The sequence below is a fragment of the Acinonyx jubatus genome, chromosome A2 (assembly GCF_027475565.1).
Source record: "Acinonyx jubatus isolate Ajub_Pintada_27869175 chromosome A2, VMU_Ajub_asm_v1.0, whole genome shotgun sequence".
Classification (NCBI taxonomy): Eukaryota; Metazoa; Chordata; class Mammalia; order Carnivora; family Felidae; genus Acinonyx; species Acinonyx jubatus.
The window spans coordinates 126480532-126502041 of record NC_069383.1 but is presented as its reverse complement, the minus strand read 5'-3'; the positions used below and the strand labels follow the sequence as shown (position 1 = coordinate 126502041).

General features: G+C 42.1%; 1 protein-coding gene across 1 annotated transcript in view; it reads left to right on the top strand.

Annotated features, from left to right (window-relative positions):
* Positions 1-21510, top strand: part of GXYLT2 (glucoside xylosyltransferase 2) — a 96021-nt gene that overhangs the window by 12561 nt on the left and 61950 nt on the right. The window contains exons 2-3 of the mRNA XM_053219055.1: positions 9338-9530; positions 17571-17702. Coding sequence (XP_053075030.1) covers positions 9338-9530; positions 17571-17702 — 325 coding nt within the window. The remainder of the gene's footprint in view (positions 1-9337; positions 9531-17570; positions 17703-21510) is intronic.

Sequence of the window (21510 nt, the reverse complement as noted above, 5' to 3'; positions counted from 1 at the left end):
TGCCCCCCCCAGCAGTTTTTTGGCACTGTATACACACTATTCGTATAATAGCATGGCTTCAAGGCAAACGTCAGCTTCTCTGCCTATCGTGGAAGATTAATGATACTTGATTTAACTCCAAACCATGGGTCATTAAAAGTGATTTAACTGTTAGCACGGTCCTCAACGTCATGTCTGGGTTTCTAAGTGAAGACTGTACTCACAGCTCCAGCAGGGAAATTTTTTGTCAGGGGACGAACGTGTTCCCAGACCTGTGGTTTGCAGGGAACTTTATTAGTGCCTCTCACTGCCAACATGTAACGTGGATATAATTACCCATTACCAGACTCCTTCCAGGGGCTGAATCGAGGTGTTTCCACTTCTAAACTGCCACTCTGGCCTCATCTGCAGGCCTTCTGCAGGTTCCAAATAGCTATGGTTTCATCTGGAAGGATTCCACTTGGGAGGGAATCTATTCTTCCCCTAGATGTGATTTCTTCAAATTCATCTTCTGCCCTCCCCCCCCCCAAATATTTCTATATTTCCTTCCCTCTTAAAACAAGTTACCAACAGCACGGTTTTAGACTGTATTTAAAATTTTTTTTCTTTCTAATGTTTATTTATTTACTTATTTTTGAGAGACAGAGAGAAACAGAATGTCAGTGAGGGAGAGGCAGAGAGAGAGGGAGACACGGAATCCAAAACAGGCTCCAGGCTCTGAGCTGTCAGCACCAAGCCCAACAAGGGGCTCGAACCCACAAACCACGAGATCATGATGTGAGCAGAAGTTGGATGCCCAATCGATGAGGCACCCCTGTGCCCCAGACTGTATTTTAAAGAACTGGGATTTTCTGCGAATCTTCCACTGCTTGTCTGTATCACAGCATCAGGTTTATCTGAGTTAATTTAGTTCGTCAGTTCAGGAGAAGCCCTGGTAAGAGAGGTAGCAAGAGACAGCAGGAAAGAGGGTCTGAGTGCAACCAATTACTTGCTTTAATAATTCAGTGTGTTTTGCAGTAATAGGCTACAAAGTAAATAGCGCTACACATAAGTGCCGTATTTCATTATTTATACACTCCAGAAATTGAAGTTTAATTAAGTCACACTCCTGAGACTTTTAACGATTAAGGAGACGCCTCGTGTTGGACAGTGTGGAGCTGGTGAGGCAGCTCTCCCTCTGAGCCTTCTCTGAATATCATTTTTCATTTGTACAGGGAGGGGTTGAGCCAGGACAGTTGAGGCAATATTTTCCAAACTGCAGGCAATCCTGCATCAGAGCCATCATTCTTATAATATGGCTCTACTACCATTGCTAACCTGAAACATTAAAAAAAAAAATTGTCATTAAACATCAGTGATTTATTTACTTAATTAATAGCTTGATAGCGATACAATCCAAATACCCTTTCAAGGTGTACAAGACAGTGGTTTTTAGTTTATTTGCAGAGTTGTGCAACCATGACCACATCTAATTTCAGAATATGTTCTTCACCCAAAGAAGAATCCCTGCACCCAGTAAGCAATCAGTCCACATTTGCCTCTTCCCCTAGTCCCTGGTAACCACTAATCTGCTTTATGTCTCTATGGATTTTCCTCTCGTGGACTTTTCCTGTGTATGGAATCATCAATATGCGGTCTGCTGTATTTCCGCAAGGTTCTCACTTGTTTAAGGTTCATCCATGCTATAGTTACGTCACCACTTCATTCCTTTAATTGGCAAATCATTTTCCATTTTATGGATATGCCACCTTCTGTTTGTCCGTTCATCAGTGGTGGACTTTTGGGTTAGACTCTTTGGCTATTATGAATAATGCTGCTGTGAACCCTTGTATACAAGTTTGCGTGTGGATGTATGTTTTCATTTCTCTAGGGTAGATACGTAGGACTGGAATTGTTAGGTCACATGGTGGCTCTGCGTTTAGCCTTCTGCAGCACTGGGGAACTGTTTTCCAAAGTGGCTGCACCATTTTACAGCCCCACTAGCAGTGAGTGAGGGTTCTAATTTCTGCACATTCTAAGTTTATTCGTTTATTTTTGAGAGAGAGGTGGGGGAGGGGCAGAGGGAGAATCTTAAGCAGGCCCCGCCCTCAGGGCAGAACCCAGTGTGAGGCTCACCATCGGTGAGATCATGACCTGAGCCAAAATCAAGAGTTGAGCGCTTAACTCACTGAACCGCCCAGGCACCCTCTTAGTGTATTTATTTTAGGGGAAACTTTTCTATCGCTGCCATGGATTGTCAGCAGTAACGTAAATAAGAAATAATCATCAAAGGAGACACTGAGAAGATGAAACAACCTTGCTCATTTCTAACTTGGCCGTTGAAGTTTCTGTATCTGAGTTCTGCTGTCTTTTTAGTTGAAAGGGAGGATTAGGCAACATTAGAAAGGTGTTCAAGACATGTTGGCACCAAGTTGAGACTCTCTCATTGACATTGTTGAGAAAGAACCGGAAGTGGAATAGCTTTCTCACTCAGAGACTCAGAGTGATTTGATGCGGTGTCTTAATGATAATTGTAACTGACGCATCACCCTCTAGAACATGCGGAATTTGGAGGCACAGATGCCGTATGCAAACCCATCTCATCGTGTTTCCACAGTCGGCTCCATGATTATGTCATACAAATACTCAGAGGTGTAGGGGATCGTGTTTGTTATGTTTGGGGGGGGGGTTGTTTTTTCTCATGGTATGGTGTTTTCTAATAACTCTTGGGTAAATTTGAGAAACTGTCAAGGTTACTACATTCTTGATAGGATGATGACCCACTAATGTCATTTCTGGGAATGTGGTCAAAGGACATAATGAAAAGAAGAAAACAGTCTGTTGGCACACACGTGTTTAGTGTCAGACTTTTTTTTTTAAATACGGCAGAACAGTTGGAAACACCCAACAAAAGGGAAATGCTGATAAGCTATGGTGTTTTAGTTGGAGGGAATAGTAGAGAGGCAGTGAAAATGATGGTTCTAAAGACTTAGAAAGTGACAAGAAGAATAAAAATCAGATGAGAAACAATATAAAATTGAAAACAAAAAAAAATTGAATGCCTACTATTAATATAGCTGTAAAAATATGTATTCAGTGGAATAAAGACCAGGAAGACCAGGATATAACATGTAAAAAGTAGTCATATAGGGCAAGATCCTTTTTCATTTACCAACTTTAATATTTCAACACATATGTTTTATATTTTTTAGTTGGAAGTGTACATTGTGTATTTTTTTCTGATCTTTTTTATTGTTTTTTTTTTAATGTTTATTTATTTTTGAGACAGAGAGAGACAGAGCATGAACGGGGGAGGGGCAGAGAGAGAGGGAGACACAGAATCGGAAGCAGGCTCCAGGCTCTGAACCTTCAGCCCAGAGCCCGACGTGGGGCTCGAACTCAAGGACCGCGAGATAGTGACCTGAGCGGAAGTTGGACGCTTAACCGACTGAGCCACCCAGGCGCCCCGATCTTTTTTATTTTTTTAATTTTTATTTATTTTTGAGAGACACAGAGCACGAACAGGGGAGGGGCAGAGAGAGAGGGAGACACAGAGCTGGAAGCAGGCTCTAGGCTCTGAGCTGTCAGCACAGTGCCCGACGTGGGTCTCAAACCCATGAACTGCGAGATCATGACCTGAGCTGAATTCGGACACTTAACAACAGACTGAGCCACTCAGGCATGCCTATTCTGATCATTTTTTTAAAGATAGATATTTTTTGTTTACTTACATGGTCTTGTTTTGATGGTATATAATGTGCCCTTGATATAAATTAAAAGGAAAGAATTTGTAACCACCAGCTGAGATAAGATTTTGGAAGAAAATAAGCAAAAACCGTGACAGAGAATAAAAGGGAGGGTGTTCCCTTGATGAGGTAGTCAGGGAAGCTCATCCTGCTGTTTAAAAGAAAAGGAGGATCTGTGCAAAGGGAAGAATATTCCAGGCGGAGGACACAGTTTGTTTTAAAGGTCCAGGATGTGAGCATAGCACTGGGTGTCTCAGGTAGAAAGAAGGAAAGGTGGTGGGTGCAGAGGTCATGAAACACAAGGGTCAGGAGGCTTGAGCATCTTCTGAACAGTGGGTGAAGTCCTCAAGAATGCTAGCAGGGATTGATGGGGGGAAGAATTCTGTGAGTGAGGAGCTAAGTCTCAGGAAGCTGGGAGATGCCAGCAAGAAAAAGGTAGAAGAGTTTTCATCCACAGACTTCACTCTGAAGACACGTGCCATGTCTGGGTGTAGCAGTGAGAAACAAGGAGGACACCAGTCCTCTTATTGCCCCGGGGGCTCCCAGGGCAGGGGAGGAAGAGCAGCCTCCACTTGGGGGTTCTGCTGGGGGGGGGGGTGGCATCCTCACAAAGCGGCCATGTTTTCATTAAGTCAAGATGCAAAGAGAATTCCCTGAGGAAAAGCTGAGCACAGAGTGGGTTTTCCTGAGGGCCTGGAGGGAGAGTTTGGGAGAGAAAGGGGAGGTGACAGGTCAACTCAGATCTTTAGTTCTTGGCTATAGCTGAACTATGGGTGGTTGTGGTACAACTGTGTTAATAAGCAAGCTCCAGGATCTCTCCCAAGCCCCACTGATTCGGAATCTCTGTGGTGTGGAGGTTTGCATATTAACAGGCACCTAGCATGACTATAATGTGCAGCTGGGTAGGGAATCCCCTGCGCTAGATGCTAATTGGTATCTCTTCCAGCTATAAAACTGTAAGAAGGATGAGCCTTTGGATCAGGGCCCTAGCACTGAGCAACAAGGAAGAAATGGATTCAGTGAGCATTTCAAAAGCTGACTCAAGGTGAGAATATGAGAGAGGTGGCGCTAGTCAAAGGGGGTTGGAAACATTTTTAAGCCCCACATTAGGACTCTTTTGTGATTGCTACACCGTAAGTTTGTTTGCATGTGGCTTAAGTAAAAGGAAATGTATTGGCTTAAGAATCAAACTGTATCCAGTTATGGTCAGGGGCACCTGGAGGCAAGTATTCAAGTAATGCCAGCAGACATGTGACCCCACCCCACCCCCATCACCTTTTGGCTCTGCTTTCTAGTGTGTTGACTCACTCCCATTCAGGTTCTACCAGTGTGGTGGCCAAGATGGTTACCATCAGTTCCCGCCTTAGCTGGAAGTTCCTCAAAATCCTGGACAGCAAGTGTCTACTCCAGTCTCCTTTTATAAAGTATAAATAAGAACATAGCCATCCGTCAGAACAGTGTTCCAGTTCCCTATCACCCATTCCCTGCCCAAACTCTGTAATTCAAGGCGTTAAGGAGTTTTAGGTTCATAGACTGGACTTGCTTGATCCTCAAAGGTCTCAAGTGACATCGGAGAGGTGCTGAGTGCGTCATTGGTAGGAGCTGGTGAAAGGCACACCATTTCAGTGCCCTTAAACTTGACTATTCATTGTGATCACGTGACAGAAATGCTTACTACCTGAAGCCTGAGATTTTTAATGTAATGTGAGAAGTAAGAGAGTGGGGGCAGCAAAGGTCTCGTTAAATCCCAACCACTGATACTTGACCTGCCACCAGGAGAGGCCTTTATTTTTCTTTTTTAATACCTGTCACCAGACACCAAGAAAGATTGCAGTCCCTAGCCCCTGCTTTTTGTACTGTGCAGTCCCAATCATGGAAGTCTGCAGAGAGTAGCTTGTAGGCTGCAGAGGAGGGCAAGCTTTTTTTAATTAAAAAAAAAAAAAATTGTCTGGACACCTGGCTCAGTTGTTTAAGTGTCTGACTTCGGCCTGGGTCATGATCTCACTGTTCGTGAGTTTGAGCCCTATGTCGGGCTCTGTGCTGACAGCTCAGAGCCTGGAGCCTGCTTTGGATTCTTTGTCTCTCTCTCTCTCTCTCTCTCTCTCTCTCTCTCTCTCTCTCTGTGCCCCTCCCCTGCTCGCGCTCTATCTCTCCCTGTCTCTCAAAAATAATAAACATTAAAAAAAATTGTCAAATAGTTTGGGCATACAAAATAATACAGATAATAACATAATGAATTTCTGTGTACCTAGCACTCATCTTAAGAAATAAAAATTTAGGGGCACCTGGGCGGCTCAGTCGGTAGAGCATCTGACTCTTGATATCTGCTGAAGTCATTGTATGGTTGAGCCCCATGTTGGGCTCTGCACTGACAGCCTGGAGCCCGCTTGGCATTTTCTCTCTCCCTCTCTCTGCTCCTCCCCTGCTCTTGCTTTCTCACTCTCACTCTCAGAATGAAGAAATAAACTTAAAAAAATTTAAATCCCCAGAGATAACCACCATCCTGCATCTGATGTTTATCATCCTCCCGTATGTTTACTTTTACTACACGAGTCTGTGAACAACACAGAGTGCTACTTTGCTTGCTTTCAAGCTTCATCTAAGGTATTATTCTTTTGAAAGTTGCTTTTTTCCTCTTTGGCCTTATGTGGATATGTGACATTCTGGTTTGTTCATTTTCACTGCTATGTAGTATTCCTCTTAAACACATTACATATATTCATGTTCTCCTTTGCATGGACAGCAACGTTATTTTTAGTTCTTCACTATTACAAACCGGGCTGCTGTGAACATTGTTGAATGGGTCTTGTGTAAATGTAAAAGATTTCTTTAGGTTACATATGTAGGTGTAGGACTACAGGGCTGGAGGGTGTATGTGCATCTTCATTCCTCCTAGACATTCCCAAATGGTTGTCCAAAATGTTTGGGTCAGCTTATACTGCCCCTGGTTCTTTCTGAGCTGTCCCCCACACTCATATCCACTCCGAAGCTTGTATGATCCAACGTTTATTTTATTCCTTAATTTTTGCCAATCTGAAAATAAAATGGAATCGCTTTATTGTTTACATTTGTATTTCCCTGATTACTAATGTCAAAGCCTTTGTTCAAGCAGAAGCTCAATATGTAAAGCTAAACTGGACAGAGTTATTTGGAACAGGGCAGTATTTCATATTTAAGGTAGCTATGCTATTACATTGACTGTTTTCGAACCTTTGGATGATACCTGTGCTCCTAAATGTGGAGCATAATTTCAAGGAAACGAGTTTGCATTGAATCTTATCAGTAGCATATTTTGGCCAGTCTTTTGCATGATTTGTAACTGACTGTGATTTTAGCATTATCTGTGACACAGCCTTCTGATCCTTTTACATAAGTTAATTGGGAGCTGGCTTTAATAGTAGGTATGAAAACCCACCCACAGGGCTCAGGAAGGGAAGACATCAGAGTCCTTATGGCAGGGGTCCTTGAATTTACCAGACATGCTCCTGATTTTGTACCTTTGCTCTCACTGTCTCCTCTGCCTGGAATGCTCCTCACCCAGAAATGCCCATGACTCATATCCTCACCTCCTTCAAGTTGTCGTCAGATCTCACCATCTTAGTGAGTATGTTCCCAGCTTTGCACTGCATAAAAATATCTACCAGCCCATTGGCCACTCCTGTATCCCTCCCTGTTCAAGGGTATACCTCCTTCATAGTCCTTATAGCCAGATAACTTTCTATATAAGCTATTTAGTTACTATTTGCTTTGAGTGCTACTTCCTTCTTTGTCTTTCCCCTACCACCTTAACAATGTAATTTCTTCAAGGGCAGGCATCTATGTCCATTTTGTTCACTGCTGTCTTCCTGGTACCTAAAACAGTGCCTGGCACATGGTAGGTACTCAGTATAGATTTGTTGGTTAATAAATGGTCTGAAGTTAGCAAGAAAAAGAGCAGAGGGGAAAATTTCTGAGAGACACACACAGAGAGAAAGAGAGAGAGAGAATACATGTGCCAAGACCTGGAGACAACTCAGCAGTCTGCTGACCAGAAGTGAAAATGGATGGAAAGTATGAATATGTGACTGTGGCCACGGTTATGAAGGGCTGTCCACCAAGGCTGGAGGTGCTGGAGGCAGTTGCTAGAGATGTAAATAGGAGCCATGATCATCACTTTGGACTCAATCTTGAGGGCAGTCAGGAGCCCTTACCTTATTTTAATCAAAAGAATAACAGTACTAATTGCATTTTAGAAGAACTTCACTCTGGTGCCAACAAGAAGAAATCAGAGGGTGGGAGTTAAGGATGAGACTGGAGGCAGGTGGACCATCTAGGGAGCTGACAGAGCAATCGAAGTGAGAGAAGATGGTGGCCTCATCACGTAGCAGGAGGAGGACGAAGAGAAGAGGACAACATTGGGAGATGCTTAGGACATCTCTAGTGTCTCCCTGTGATCCCTGAAGTCAGTGGAATCTGAGTGTCTCTTGGCATCTGGACTTCGTTGAGCTTCCCCTGAGCATGCTCGTAAGTAACTGAATTGGAAAGCTGTCTGGAGTGCCCCACCCACATCTTCACCTCTCCTCTTGATGAAAGAAATCTGGAGCAAGACTTCCATTATTCAGCAGAGCAGTGGATAATGGAGCAGTGCACTGATTGGACTCGAAGCTTTTGGAAGGAAGGTAGCATTCCTCGTCCAAGTTTCCCTGGCCTCCAACTCTTTTGTGCAAGTAAATTAGTTTCATTTGTCTCAGGGCACCTTTTCCAGGCCAGCTCCTTCCAACTTGCCTGCGAATGTCTCTCAGTGGTGTGTTTGAGGCTTGGCTGCGTCTCCTTGTCTGGAACAAATCTTTTATTACAAGGAAATAGCTGGATGATGATTCTGGACTCTTGGACCCTATTCCCCTCTCAGCTGTTGACTCAGTATCTGATACCTTGGTAATTTTCAGCTCAACCTGCCTCCTCTCCTGCCTGTTTCTCATTAATACGACTTACATGCTGGAGGCTGAATTTCAAGTCTACCACCTCAGGAATCTTGAGCGAGACAGTTAGGATTAACACCTGTTTCTTCAAGACTTTCCGAGGATGTGATGGAGGCACATATGTTCTTTTCTTTGCTCACCTCCTGGACTCGCATGGTTTTCCTTTGGTGTGGTGGTCATGCATTCCACCGCAACCTAAAACCATCCAGATGATGGAAGTATCATGTTGCTCGTTTCACATGGGAAAGCCACGACCCACCCTTGTCTTGTTCATGTTGCGTTCAAATCTAATTTGCGTGGCCTCTCTGAGTGTGAGCACCACAACCCCTGTGTCAGCTGTTGAAGCTTAGCAATGCTATTTCCAAACATGGGCCATTCGGCAGGCAGCAGGCACTCGACAGCTGAGTGGGGCAGAAAAAGTCTCAGACACCTAAGGCAGGCCAAACAGTGACTCATGCTGCTATTGCCAGGATAAATATGGGAATAAATGGTATTTTTCTCTAAGCAGGAAGAATTGTCAAAATGCTTATCACTTTATAAAATATAACAGATTGTGCCTGTTCATGTTTTGAAACGTTCCAACTATTCACTAGCTGGGTTGTTTTGTTTTGTTTTGTTTTGTTTTGTTTTTTTATGAGTTTAGTAATAGCTTTAACTTGTTTTTCCTCTTCCTAGGAGGCCTGGAGAACTCAGGAGTTTCCAGGCTGTGCTGCCTCCAGAGCTCTGGATCCACTTGGCCGTGGTGGCCTGTGGCAATCGGCTGGAGGAGACACTGGTCATGCTCAAATCAGCTGTACTCTTTAGCCACAGGAAGATCCAGTTCCACATCTTCACAGAAGACTCTCTGAAGCCCGAGTTTGAGAAGCAGGTGAATGTGTACAAATGGCAGCACCATATTCCTGAGTGCAGACAGACTGCATTTTGGGAAATGCATATCCTGGTTGCTAATGTATTTCTGCTGTGGACTCAGCTGTGTGGCCATAAACTCTTGACTGTCAGCCTTACTGTTCTTATAATGCGGGGATCATTACACTTGCCTTACAGAGATACTGTAAGGGTTCTATGTGATGATGCCCTTGAAGCCCAGGGCTTGAGCCTCTGGTGTCGTTAACATTGTTCTTATTTGGGGGACAGGTAGCTTTTTAAAAAAATCTATTTATATATGTTTTTTGAATGACAAGTAATAGATGTTCATTAAAATAAATTCAAATGATACAGATGTTATGAATTAAAAGGTACGAGTCCTTGCTACCCTCAGTCTCACGTAAGATACTATCAGAGTTAACGATTTTGGGTTATTTTTCCATATTTTTTCATGTGCAGATGTGTGTGTGTGTGTATGTATGTATCTGTGTGAGTATATGTATATGTGTGTACATGTGTATTTGTATATATAAACATCTGCATGTTTGGGGAGCTATTCCTGCCCATGAGTCCTATCCCTGTGCTTTAATAAAGTCACCTTTTGGCACTGAAAAAAAATTAAACATCTGCATGTTTAACACATGCAGTTGTATGTGCCTGGATTCAAGTGTGTTTCTTTTACAAAATCAAAGTTATTCTCCATGTGTTGTTCTGGAACTTGCTTTTCCCCCCTTAAAACCATATTGTCAGCATCATTCCAGGTCAGGACTCAAACATTCTTACCTCTTCTCTTCTGATGGCTGAACAGTATTTTGTTGTATATCTGGATCCTTGTTTATTTGACTTTTCCTACAGTGAGGAACAAGTAATGATTTTTTACCAGTACACAAGGAGAGCTTTGGAACCACCTCTTGTCCTCAGTCTAGGTACATGTGTGACTTTGCAGAGCAAACTTTGCTTTGTCTCGGAAGTTTTCTCTTGTCGTAAGGCCTCGAGTACTGGAAGAGTGAGACCCTGTTTTGCTCTGTGTCTATTGACTGGGGTCAAAGCAGGGCGGCCTCCTGTCGCCAGGTTGGCCGCACTAATGAGAAATGCCAGAGAGGCATGTTGAGCAGAGAAAGGCTAATAACAGAAAGCTAGAAAACATGTTAGGTTTCCTAAAGAAAAATATCATCTTGACATCCTCACCAAGGGAAGCCAAAGAACAAATAGTCTTGAAGCTTTGAAATTGATTGGAAACTGCCTTGAAAAAGATCTGAGTCAAAGGAAGGGGAAGGGGATGGAACACACGTGGTTAGCTGCTCTGAAGCTGTGGGGACAGGAGATGGTGATGATGGTGATGGTGATTATCATCTATCAAGGGCTTCTGATTTGTGATGTACTCTTCTTTAACCCTTACGGGAAGGTAGCACTCCTGTTTCTGTTTTGCAAACAGATCATCGAGGCATAGAGAGTGTTAGTGGTTTGCTCATCAGGTGTCAGTTCAAGGTCACACACTCAAAGCTCTGTGAGCCTAACCACTGTACCGTACTCCATCTCAAGCTAGTAGGCAGAAGACTCAAATGCAAACCTTACCTCCACTGTGCACCTGCTGCTTGATCTCCAGCAAGCCTGGTGGCCTTTTAAAGCTTCAGCTTCCCTGTTTGTAACTTGAAGCTAGTAGCATTGATCAAAAGAGCTAAGGTATCTGGAATCAGGATAGGCTAGGTCAGGCTGCTGTAACACCTCCTGAAAAGCTCAGAGACTTGCCTTGTGCCTGCTACATGTTTCACACAGGCACTCAGGTCTGGGACCGAAGATGACAAAGACTGTTCATGCTCTTTTTTTTTTTTAAGTTTATATATATATTTTTAGTAATCCCTATACCCAACGTGGGGCTCGAACTCACAACCCTGAGATCAAGAGTCTTACGCTCTTCTGACTGAGCCAGGCAGGTGCTCCAAGACTATTCATGCTTTGAGTTGCACCTGCTGGAACATTTGGCCTCTAAAGTTCTTGGGATGCCATACAGGAAAGAGAGAGACAAGTGCTTCATGACTATGCGTTTCACTCCCTCAGCTTGACAGTGATGTGAGTCTTTTCTGCTCACATGTAACTGCCCAGAAGCAGTCACGAGGCTCACCCAGCGGCAAGGGGCTGAGAAGTGCTCAGTGTGCAGGAAGGGAGGATAAACTAGCTGTGGGCAAACTCTAGCAATGTCTTACACAATATCCATCTAACAAGTATTTCTTGAGTACCCACTGTGTGCTAGAGCCTGGGACATGAGACGGAGCAGAACAAACTAGACTTGAACTTAAAAAAGATGAGGGGAAGGAAGATGCGTGTATGTACAATTATGTATATGGGGCAGACCGTGTTTTCCAGAGAAGCCCCAGCACCCCCACCTTGTGTTACTCACATCCTCCTGTGCTTCCCTCCTTCACTGACCCAGGATTGGCCTCTGTGACCAGCAGCATAGGGAGGATGCGACGCAACATCAGTTCTGAAGTTAGGATTAATTTATTTATTTATTTATTTATTTATTTATTTTATTTATTTTTTTAATAAATTTTTAATGTTTATTTTTGAGACAGAGAGAGACAGAGCATCAGTGGGGGTGGGGCACAGAGCGAGGGAGACACAGAGTCCAAAGCAGGCTCCAGGCTCTGAGCTGTCAGCACACAGCCCGACGCAGGGCTCAAACCCACAAACAGTGAGATCATGACCTGAGCCGAAGTCGGACACTTAACCAACTGAGCCACTCGGGGCCCCTGAAATTAGGTTTTAAAAGGCACTGCGCTTTCTATCTTGGTCACATTCACTTTCCCCTTGGGTCACTTGCCGTGGGGTAAGCCACTTTCATGTCAGAGCAGCCCTTGTAGAGGTCGACATGATAAGGATTGAAAGCTGCTTGTAACACACGAGTGAGCTTGGAAATGGAAGGTCCCGCCCCATGAAGCCTTCAGATGACTGTAGCCCCAGTCACAACTTGGACTGCACTCTCATGAGCCACCCAAACCAGAACAGCCCAGCTTACAGAATTTTGACTCTAAGAAACTACATGAGAGAATACGTTTTTGTGGTTTTGAGCTACTAAGTTTTAGGGATAACTTGTTATAAGATAATAGCTAATGCATACACATCTACTTATGTCTTACATATGTATGTATGTATAAAAGAGAGTATGCTAATGTAGTATTTAGGTGACATTTGAGGCTAGGGCATGGAAAGGATACAGCTTCTGCCTCACTCTTTCTTGGGTTACCTGCCCCAGGAACCTGGCCAACATGTGAGGAAGTCCAAACTAGTCCATACAGAGGGCTTGTGTGGAGAGACCTGCTCAGAGAGGAGCTGAGGTCCCCAGCATGTAGCTAGCCTCCACTGCCAGGCATGTGAGTGGACCAGATTTCAGATTCTAGCCTCCAGCCTTTAAAGTTCTTAGCTGAGGCCACAGACATCATACAGCAGTGTAAGCCATCCTTCTGTGCCTTGTCCGAACACCTGAGCCGTGGAATCTGTGAACATAATAAATGGTTGTTTTACACTGCTAAGTTGGGGGGTAATTTGCCATGAGCCATAGTAATGGGCACATTATAAATTAGGAACTGACTTGCATGGGAAAATCATTGAATTTGAAAAATCATTTGAGTTGCTCTGATGACTTTATTCCTTTGATGGCTCATTTCCTCAGGTCTTTGTCAGACCAGTGAAGCTCAGCTAACAAAGGAAATTGTACTAGGGTACTAAAAGACAGGCGGGGCATATGGCCTCATCCCTTTCTCTTCCATGCAAGGATTATGGTGCCAGTTTAGAAAAAGAAACCTTGTCTCCTATGTAAGTTACAGAACTTCTCTCACTCACAATTTCTTCACCTGTATCGAAGGGCAAATGAATCTTACTGTAGAGCATACTTGAGAGGCTGACTCAGATCATCTATTTATTCTTTCATTCCACGAAGATTCTTTGGAGTATCTCCAGTATGTTGGGCACTTTGTTAGCTCCGAAGTAGTAGATTAGCAGCGGTTAGGCTGTGTGAAGCCACAGGAGATGCTGGTGTGCAGGGGCAAGTTACGCCTCCCTCCTTGAAAGTGTCCCTTACAAAATATGGGAATATTTTGAAACTGGGAATATCCAGTTTCTTGTGATAACTTCTGGCAAAGCTCAGGGCCGTATATCTTAGGGCAAAACACAAAACAAAGTGCCAGTTGATATCATGACTCCTCTAGAAGCTGTTTTATGGGTGAATTCTATATTTAAGTAGACCTTAAAAAATAATTTTGTAAGCTGTGTGAGTCCATTAAGTCTGGTGATATTTACCAAGTATAATATAGATACTTAATATTTTGGAGTTTCATTTGGTCTTGTCATCTCCCAATATAGAAGCTGAAAATGCCAGCTGGTTGATTTCCTTGCTCTCTAGGCAACTCGCGAATCAGACGTGTGCTTTAGGCGTGGCTCATCTGTCAGGAAAAAGTGGGACCCGGAAGTGGGGATAACCACCGTTGCATTCTGGTGATAGGTAGGGCCAGTGGGATGGCAGCCTTCTTTGTGGGTGTGGTATGTGGTTCTGCCACGGGAATACGTGTCAGCAGGAACTTTCAGTGGCTGGAGTTCAAATACATGCATTGATTTAAATGTAAAAGGACTGAACAGTCCAGTTAAAAGACATAGATTGGCAAAGGTAGATAAACCCTTCTAGAAGGTAGGATCCTAAAGATCAAGGAATCAAGGAAAGCAGCAGACCATGGGACCTTCCCATTCCCCTTCCAGGGCTGATTTTGGGCTGTTGTGCAGTCGCACAGTTGTGCTGAGTGTTTGTGCCCGGTGTCCGTTCCGATGTGTCAGTGCAGTTGTGCTGGGTATTTGTGCCTGGTTTGGCTTCTCATTGGCAGTGGCCTTCATAAATCAGTTATTAAATCCTTTATCACTCTTCCTCTTTCTCATTCTGAGATTTCCCTCCCATATATCCATCTCAAAATTGCAAAGTTATTCGTTTTTAAGTTTATTTATTTATTTTGAGAGAGTGTGTGCACAGTGTGTGTGAGCTGAGGAGGGGCAGAGAGAGAGAATCACAAGCAGGTTCTAGGGAGCCCAACATGGGGCTTGAACTCATGAACCATGAGATCATGACCTGAGCTGAAATCAGAAGTCAGATACCTAATCAATTGAGCCATCCAGGTGCCCCTCTTCAAACATTTTTATGTGACCATATAAGCATTATATGTACATTATTAAAAAATCATAAAATTATAAAGGAAAAAAATCAACCTTCCTATTAATGGTCAGGGAGAGCAATTTTTATGTATTTATTTATATTCTTTTTCTTTTCATATAAACATCAGAAATGAGATCGTATCCTACATTCCCTTTTATATCACTGAGTCTTATATTATTGAATTTCTTCTAAAACTGGGGTTAGCTACTTTCTTATGTAAAGTACCAGACGGCAACTTTTTTAGGCTTTGCATGCTGTGTGGTCTCGTAGCTACTCAGCTCTGATATTCATTGTAAAAGCAGCCATAGAAATATGTAAATAATTAGGTGTGGCAGTGTTCCAATAAAACTTTTATTTATGGACACCGAAATTCAAATCTCATGTCGTTTTCACATGTTGCAGAATATTACATTTGTTTTTATTTTTTTAACTATTTGAAAATATCAAATCATTCTTGGCTATGTGCTTGTGGTAGCAGGTTGGATTTGATCCTTGTACAACCAACAGCTTGCCAACGCTCATTGTACATTGTTGTCATTAGTTGCTGCATCATATTCTGTCTGTAGACAAACCCCAGAGCTTATTTAACCAAATTGTTATTTAGGTTGTTTCCAACTTTTCACTGTCACAGACATTATGATAAACAACCTTGTAATAAATATGAATGTACTTTTGGAATTTTTCCTTAGAAAATTCTTAGAAGTAGAACTATGGTGTCAGTGGGGAAGCAGATAAGCGTACGGAAGGATGCTCAACATCAAATGTCCTTGGGGAACTGCAGCTGAAGACAGCGAGATACCTACACGCCTATCAGAATGGCTAAAATCCACAACACTAAATGCTATCGAGGAGGTACAGCAACAGAAAATCTCATTGCTGGTGGGAACACAAGACAGCACAGCAACTTTGGAAAGCAGTTTGACCATTTCTTAGAAAGCTACATGGAGACTGACCATACAATCCAGCAGTCAGACTCTTTGACATTTTCCCTAGATTAATTGAAAAATTGTCCACACAGAAACCTGCACATGAATGTTTATAGCAGCTTTATTTGTAATCACCCCAAATTGGAAGCAAGCAAGATGTCTTTCTATGGGTAAATGTAGAAACAAACCATTGTATATCCATACAGTGGAACGTTATTCTGCTCTAAAAAATAAATAAGCTATTGGGGCACCTGGATTTTTCAGTCGGTTAAGCGTCCGACTTCAGCTCAGGTCATGATCTCACAGTTTGTGAGTTCGAGCCCTGCGTCGGGCTCTGTGCTGACAGCTTAGAGCCTGGAGCCTGCCTCGGATTCTGTGTCTCCTCCTCTCTCTGCCCCTCCCATGCTCATGCTCTGTCTCTTGTCTCTCAATAATAAATAAATGTTTAAAAAATTAAAAAAAATAAAATAAAAAATAAATAAGCTATCAGTCTACAAAAAGACATAGGGAAAACTTAAATGCATACTGCTCTGTATAAGAAGCCAATCTGAACAGGCTATATACTGTATGATTCCAACTATATCCCATTCTGGAAAAGGCAAAGCTAAGAGACAGTAAAATAATCAGTGGTTGTAGGGGTGCCTGGGTGGCTCAGTCGGTTGAGCAGCTGACTCTCAATTCTGACTCAGGTCACTATCTTACGGTTTGTGAGTTAGAGGCCCACATTGGGGCTCCAAGCTGACAGCTCGGAGCCTGCTTGGAATTCTCTCTCTTTCTCTCTCTCTGCCCTTCCCCTGCTCCTCTCTCTCTCTCACTCTCTCTCTGTCTCACAAAATAAATAAACATTAAAAAAAAATAATCAGTGGTTGTAGGAATTCAGTGGGAGGGAATGGTGAAGGGATTTTTAGGGTGCTGAAACTATTCTGTAATGGTACAAACCTGCCATTATACATTTGTCAAAATCCATAGAATGTACAACACAAAGAGTGAACCCTAAGATAAGCTATGGACTTTACTTGCTAACATATTGATACTAGTTCATCAGTTGCAACAATATGCCACACTAATGCAAGATGTAGATAATAGAAATGGAAACTGGGGGGTAGAGAGGGAAAGGGGGAAGGGTAGATGGGAACTCTATGCTTCCTGCTTAGTTTTTCTATAAACATAAAACTGCTCTGAAAACTAAAGCCCATTAATGAAATAACATATGCAAAGAAAATAATATATACTCATTGTAAAAGTTCTAAAGAACACAGAAGTATAAACTTAAAAAATGAAATCACCACCACCACCTCCACAGGTGCCCACTTGTAACAATTCAGTGTCCATCTGTAGAGACTTTTCTCTCCATATAAAATATATATGCATATGTTTTCCAAGACAGAACTTATATTATGAAATTTCTTTTTTATTTTGCTTTTTCTAAAACCTAACTATCATAAACATTTTTCCATGCCAGAAAATATAGATCTACCTAATTTTAACTGTTAACAGTAGTCTATTGTATAGTTCTATCATAATTAATTTTCCCAGTTCGTACTTATTGGTCATTTAGTTTGTTCACAAGGATTTTTTTTTTTATTACAAAGTAGGTTGTGTTGAAAGTCTTGTGCCTTTATCTTTTGAAGTTGGTTACTGCCAGTTTCCAAAGTGCCCTCTTGGAAGTTTACTCAAATTTATACTCCCCTTGTGTTATTTATGTACCAGCCTCCTAACACCCTTGCCAACTCTGGATGTTATCATTATTATTTTTTTTAATTCTAGCCATGGTCTTTCATTCACTGAGCACTAATAGTGGTGGTGAAGTTAGATTTTCTGTGTAAGTTGCCTGAATAGTGTCCACTTGAACATGCAGAAGCTTCAGATGTTTTCTGTATCTCTGGGGCCTAATCATCCTCTTCTTGTATTCCATGTTTTTTAGTTACGACAGTGGCCTGACTCATATACAAAGAAGTTCGAGCACCAAATCTACCCCATCACATTTTCGGTTGGAAACCCTCAGGAATGGAAGAAATTATTCAAACCGTGTGCTGCTCAGAGACTCTTTCTTCCGGTAGGAACACGAGCCTTTAATAAGGTGTTCTCAGGAGACAATTGCTCTTGCAAACATGGTGAAATTAACTGGTGTTAAACATTTTACTTAAAGCTAAAAATGTGTTTCTCTTGGATTCTGTAGTTGATTTTCTTACTCTTAAAGATATAGAGAAAGGGTTCTTGTGTGCAAGAAGTTGTCTTTCCAGGGGCACCTGGGTGGCTCAGTTGGTTGAGTGTCCGACTCTTGATTCCGTTCAGGTCATATTCTGACGGTTCGTGAGTTCAAGCTCCACATTGGGCTCTGTGCTAACTGTGCAGAACCTGCTAGGGATTCTCTGTCTCCTCACTGTCTGTCTCTTTCTGTCTCTCTTTCTCTCTCTCTCCCTCAAAATAAATAAATAAACTTAAAAAAAAGTTGTCTTTCCACAAGATTGAGGGACTGAGAGCATCCAAAGCATGTCTTGTATGATGAGTCTTTGTGATTATTATTATTTCTCTTATAACAATAACTATTGCCAGATGTAACCATGCTAGGGAATAGTTCAAAAAAGGCCCAGAGTTCTGGATCAGGCTTTCAGTTTTTAATTTTTTAATTGAATGCTTTTGTTACCTTTTTAAAAATCCTAAATAGAAGAATCACTGAAGATATATCAAAAATTTTTTTAATGTTTATTTTTGAGAAAGAGACAGAGCGCAAGTAGGTTAGGAACAGAGAGAGGGAGACACAGAATTCAAAGCAGGCTCGGAGCTGTCAGCACAGAACCCAAGGTGGGGCTCAAACTCATGAACTATGAGATCATGACCTGAACTGAAGTCAGATGGTTAATCATCTGAGCCACCCAGGTGCCCCTCACCGAAGATAGATCAACGCTGATGTCTATCATGGAGCAAAGATGGCAGCTTTGACTTATGAATTGCACTCTTGACATTTGTGACAGATTTGTGCTTTTGGCAAACATTTACTTGGTGCCCATTAAGTACTAGGCCTTGGGTTAGTGATGGCAATATGGTAATGAGCAAGTTAGCGATAGCCTTGCTCCCTTGGAGTTTGAGCCTAGCAGGGCACTGGACAGGTAATTGAAAGTATGATCTATGCTGAAGTCCCATGGTTATATGTAACCTGGGGTTCCGCACTGGTCAGAGAAAGGTCATAGAAGATTCTTTTGGGACGTTGCATTTATGCTGAGGCATGAACACCGGAGAAGTGGGGATCACTGGGTGGCAAGGGCCTGGTTGGCAATGAGAGAGAAGAGGGTATTAAGCAGATACAGTAATATGTTCAAAGGCCCTGAATTGGGAAGGAGCATGTTTGGGATAATAAAAGAAGGTAGAGTAACCAGAACATAGAGTGAATGAAGAGGCCAGTAGCAGTTGTATTGTCTGGTCTTTGTGTTAAGGACACTGAAAAGCCATTGACTGATCTCTAGCTTGGAAGTGGCATGATCTGACTTGTGTTTCAAAGAGGACACACTAGTTCATTGCAGTGTGGATGGTGGAATCGCTAGACCAGTTGCTGATGAGGTAGGCTATGGTGGGTGCCCTGAAGAAGGATTCAGAACCTCCCCAAGAAGTAGTATTTACCAGTCCTCGTGATTGGCTAGTAGTAAGAGTTGAGTTGGGAGAGTGCGGTGATAAGTATTTCACCCAGGTTTCTGACCTGAACAGATATTAAGGCTGATCTGTTTGAAATTGCCTATATTCAGCTATTGATGACCTTGTTATGGTTCATCCTACTTAATGGATGGTGGTCTTCGGAGAGATGGAAAAGGCAAAAGGGTGACCAGTTTTCATAGGAGGGAGATGAGTTTAATTTGGGTCCTATTTTGACTCAGAGGTACCTGGGAGATGGCCATACAGAAAAATCTCACCGTGTGTCGGCTTGAAATCCTAAATGGGAAGTTGGTCCTTTTAGCATTTCTTACCCAGAACCCGTGAGAAGAAAAAGGCCTGGTGGTCCTCTTGGTGTCTGTGCATGCTCACTCACTCATGAAATGGCCTGTTTGTCACATGCCATGGACCTTCATGTGAGGTGGGATTAACTGCGTAAAAGTGTGGGTAAGGAACAACTAATTTAAACTGGAACTAAAATCTGTGTGTTGGTAATGTAATAACTAATTACCATGTCAGAAGATGAGAAAAAAATGTCAGGTTTCTTTTCCTTATCTCTGTTTTAGGGGGGAAAATGTATTCAAAACCCAGGTTCCTATTGGAAAATTGTCTCTCCCACCTATCCAAAAAATATAAGCAAACCAGTAGAGCCACGTTTGAATTTTCCCTGACCTTGAGTTGTGCCTTTATTGCCACGATTAAAAAAACAAACCTACCACATGATGGTTTTCATTCATTCCCAGCTAAGTAAGCATTCCATTTTGAATGACAAATGAGTGCTGGTATTCCTTATCTGCTTTTGATAATGGAAACTAGCCCTCCTTAAAAATAATAAAGAGGGATTGTAGTTGACAGGACATTTACCTTCTCCAAGTCGTGTATCATAACAGCAGATTATGAGCATGGCATTTTGGGGCATCAGTAGAATGTATTGAACCTCAGGGTAATTTGAAGTAAAGTCTAGGTGATGTTTTCCTTGAAATTCATCTCTGTAAAACCAAATCAAATGTACTACTGAGCCAGCAGAGTGAAGATGGAGGTCCCAAAATGCGAACATTCTAGCAAGTGGTAGGTCAGTCGATTGAGAACCACAGTGTCACCCATATTCTGAGGCAGTGTCATCTACCCCAAGCCTGTAGAAATAAAACCCCTTCTCACATAAGATCTCACTATCAGAATAAGATCAGAGTACAAGTCTGCAACCAAAGCCTATTATTTTCTTCAGTACAATTAGTGGAATTCAGATCCCACCAATTCATGATTTATGAAGTCCCAGAAACCAGTGGACCTTTAATTTTCTATTTCTGTGAATAATGGTTCTAAGAGCAGGACCATTATTAGTGCAAAGTAAGCTCCAGCTGGCTTGTACTAGTAAGCTGTCTAAGATGCATACCACTTTCAGGTAGCTCAGAAGCTGAAAGTATTTAAAACAATCTGTCAATTAGAAATAAATCAAATCTGTTCATTCAAATTTATCCTAGAGTACTTTTCCCTTTTCCTTTAGTGACAGCCATAAAGCTTTCATTATGGTAAAAATAATGGAGTGTCATGAATTCATAATACCCTTCTCCCATTTAATTGGAACTACTGAGATTTTATAATGGCTCTATACATTTTGTTGCACACTCTGCCTCCTTGATTCCAAAAATCTACGTCCTCACTAATTGTGGTCTTCTGGGGACCCTAGAGATATTTAAAACATGACAGGGATCGTTGAATTGTAGAATCTTCAGAGACTTTATTGGCAAATGGCATCCATTGTGGAAATTTACATTAGGTTAAGGTGCTATGTAGTTCTCACTCGAGGAGAAAGGCCCCCTTTAACAAAGTTTTGATAAATTCCAAGATTGCAATAATGTCTCATGTCATTCTTGCTCCCAACACTTGGCCACAACCATCCATCTCAGAGGAAGAAGTTAGTGAAGGATATTGTCATGAGAGGTAGGATAAAATTGCTTACAGCCTTGACCTGTAAATTCTTCCTGAATTTTCTGGACATTTCGATATTTCTAACAAAGTTGACTCATCCTTTAATATTTCAAAGGCATACCATGACAAATAAATAGAAACCTTAGATTACCTAGGTTTTCTACATCACATCTCAAGTAGCAATATGTAATCTTTCCTTTTTCTGCTTACAGTTTGTTAAAGAGGTTTGTAACTGGTTCCAATATTTGGAAAACTGTATACTTACAAGAAATATTTTAAGGAGTCAGCTA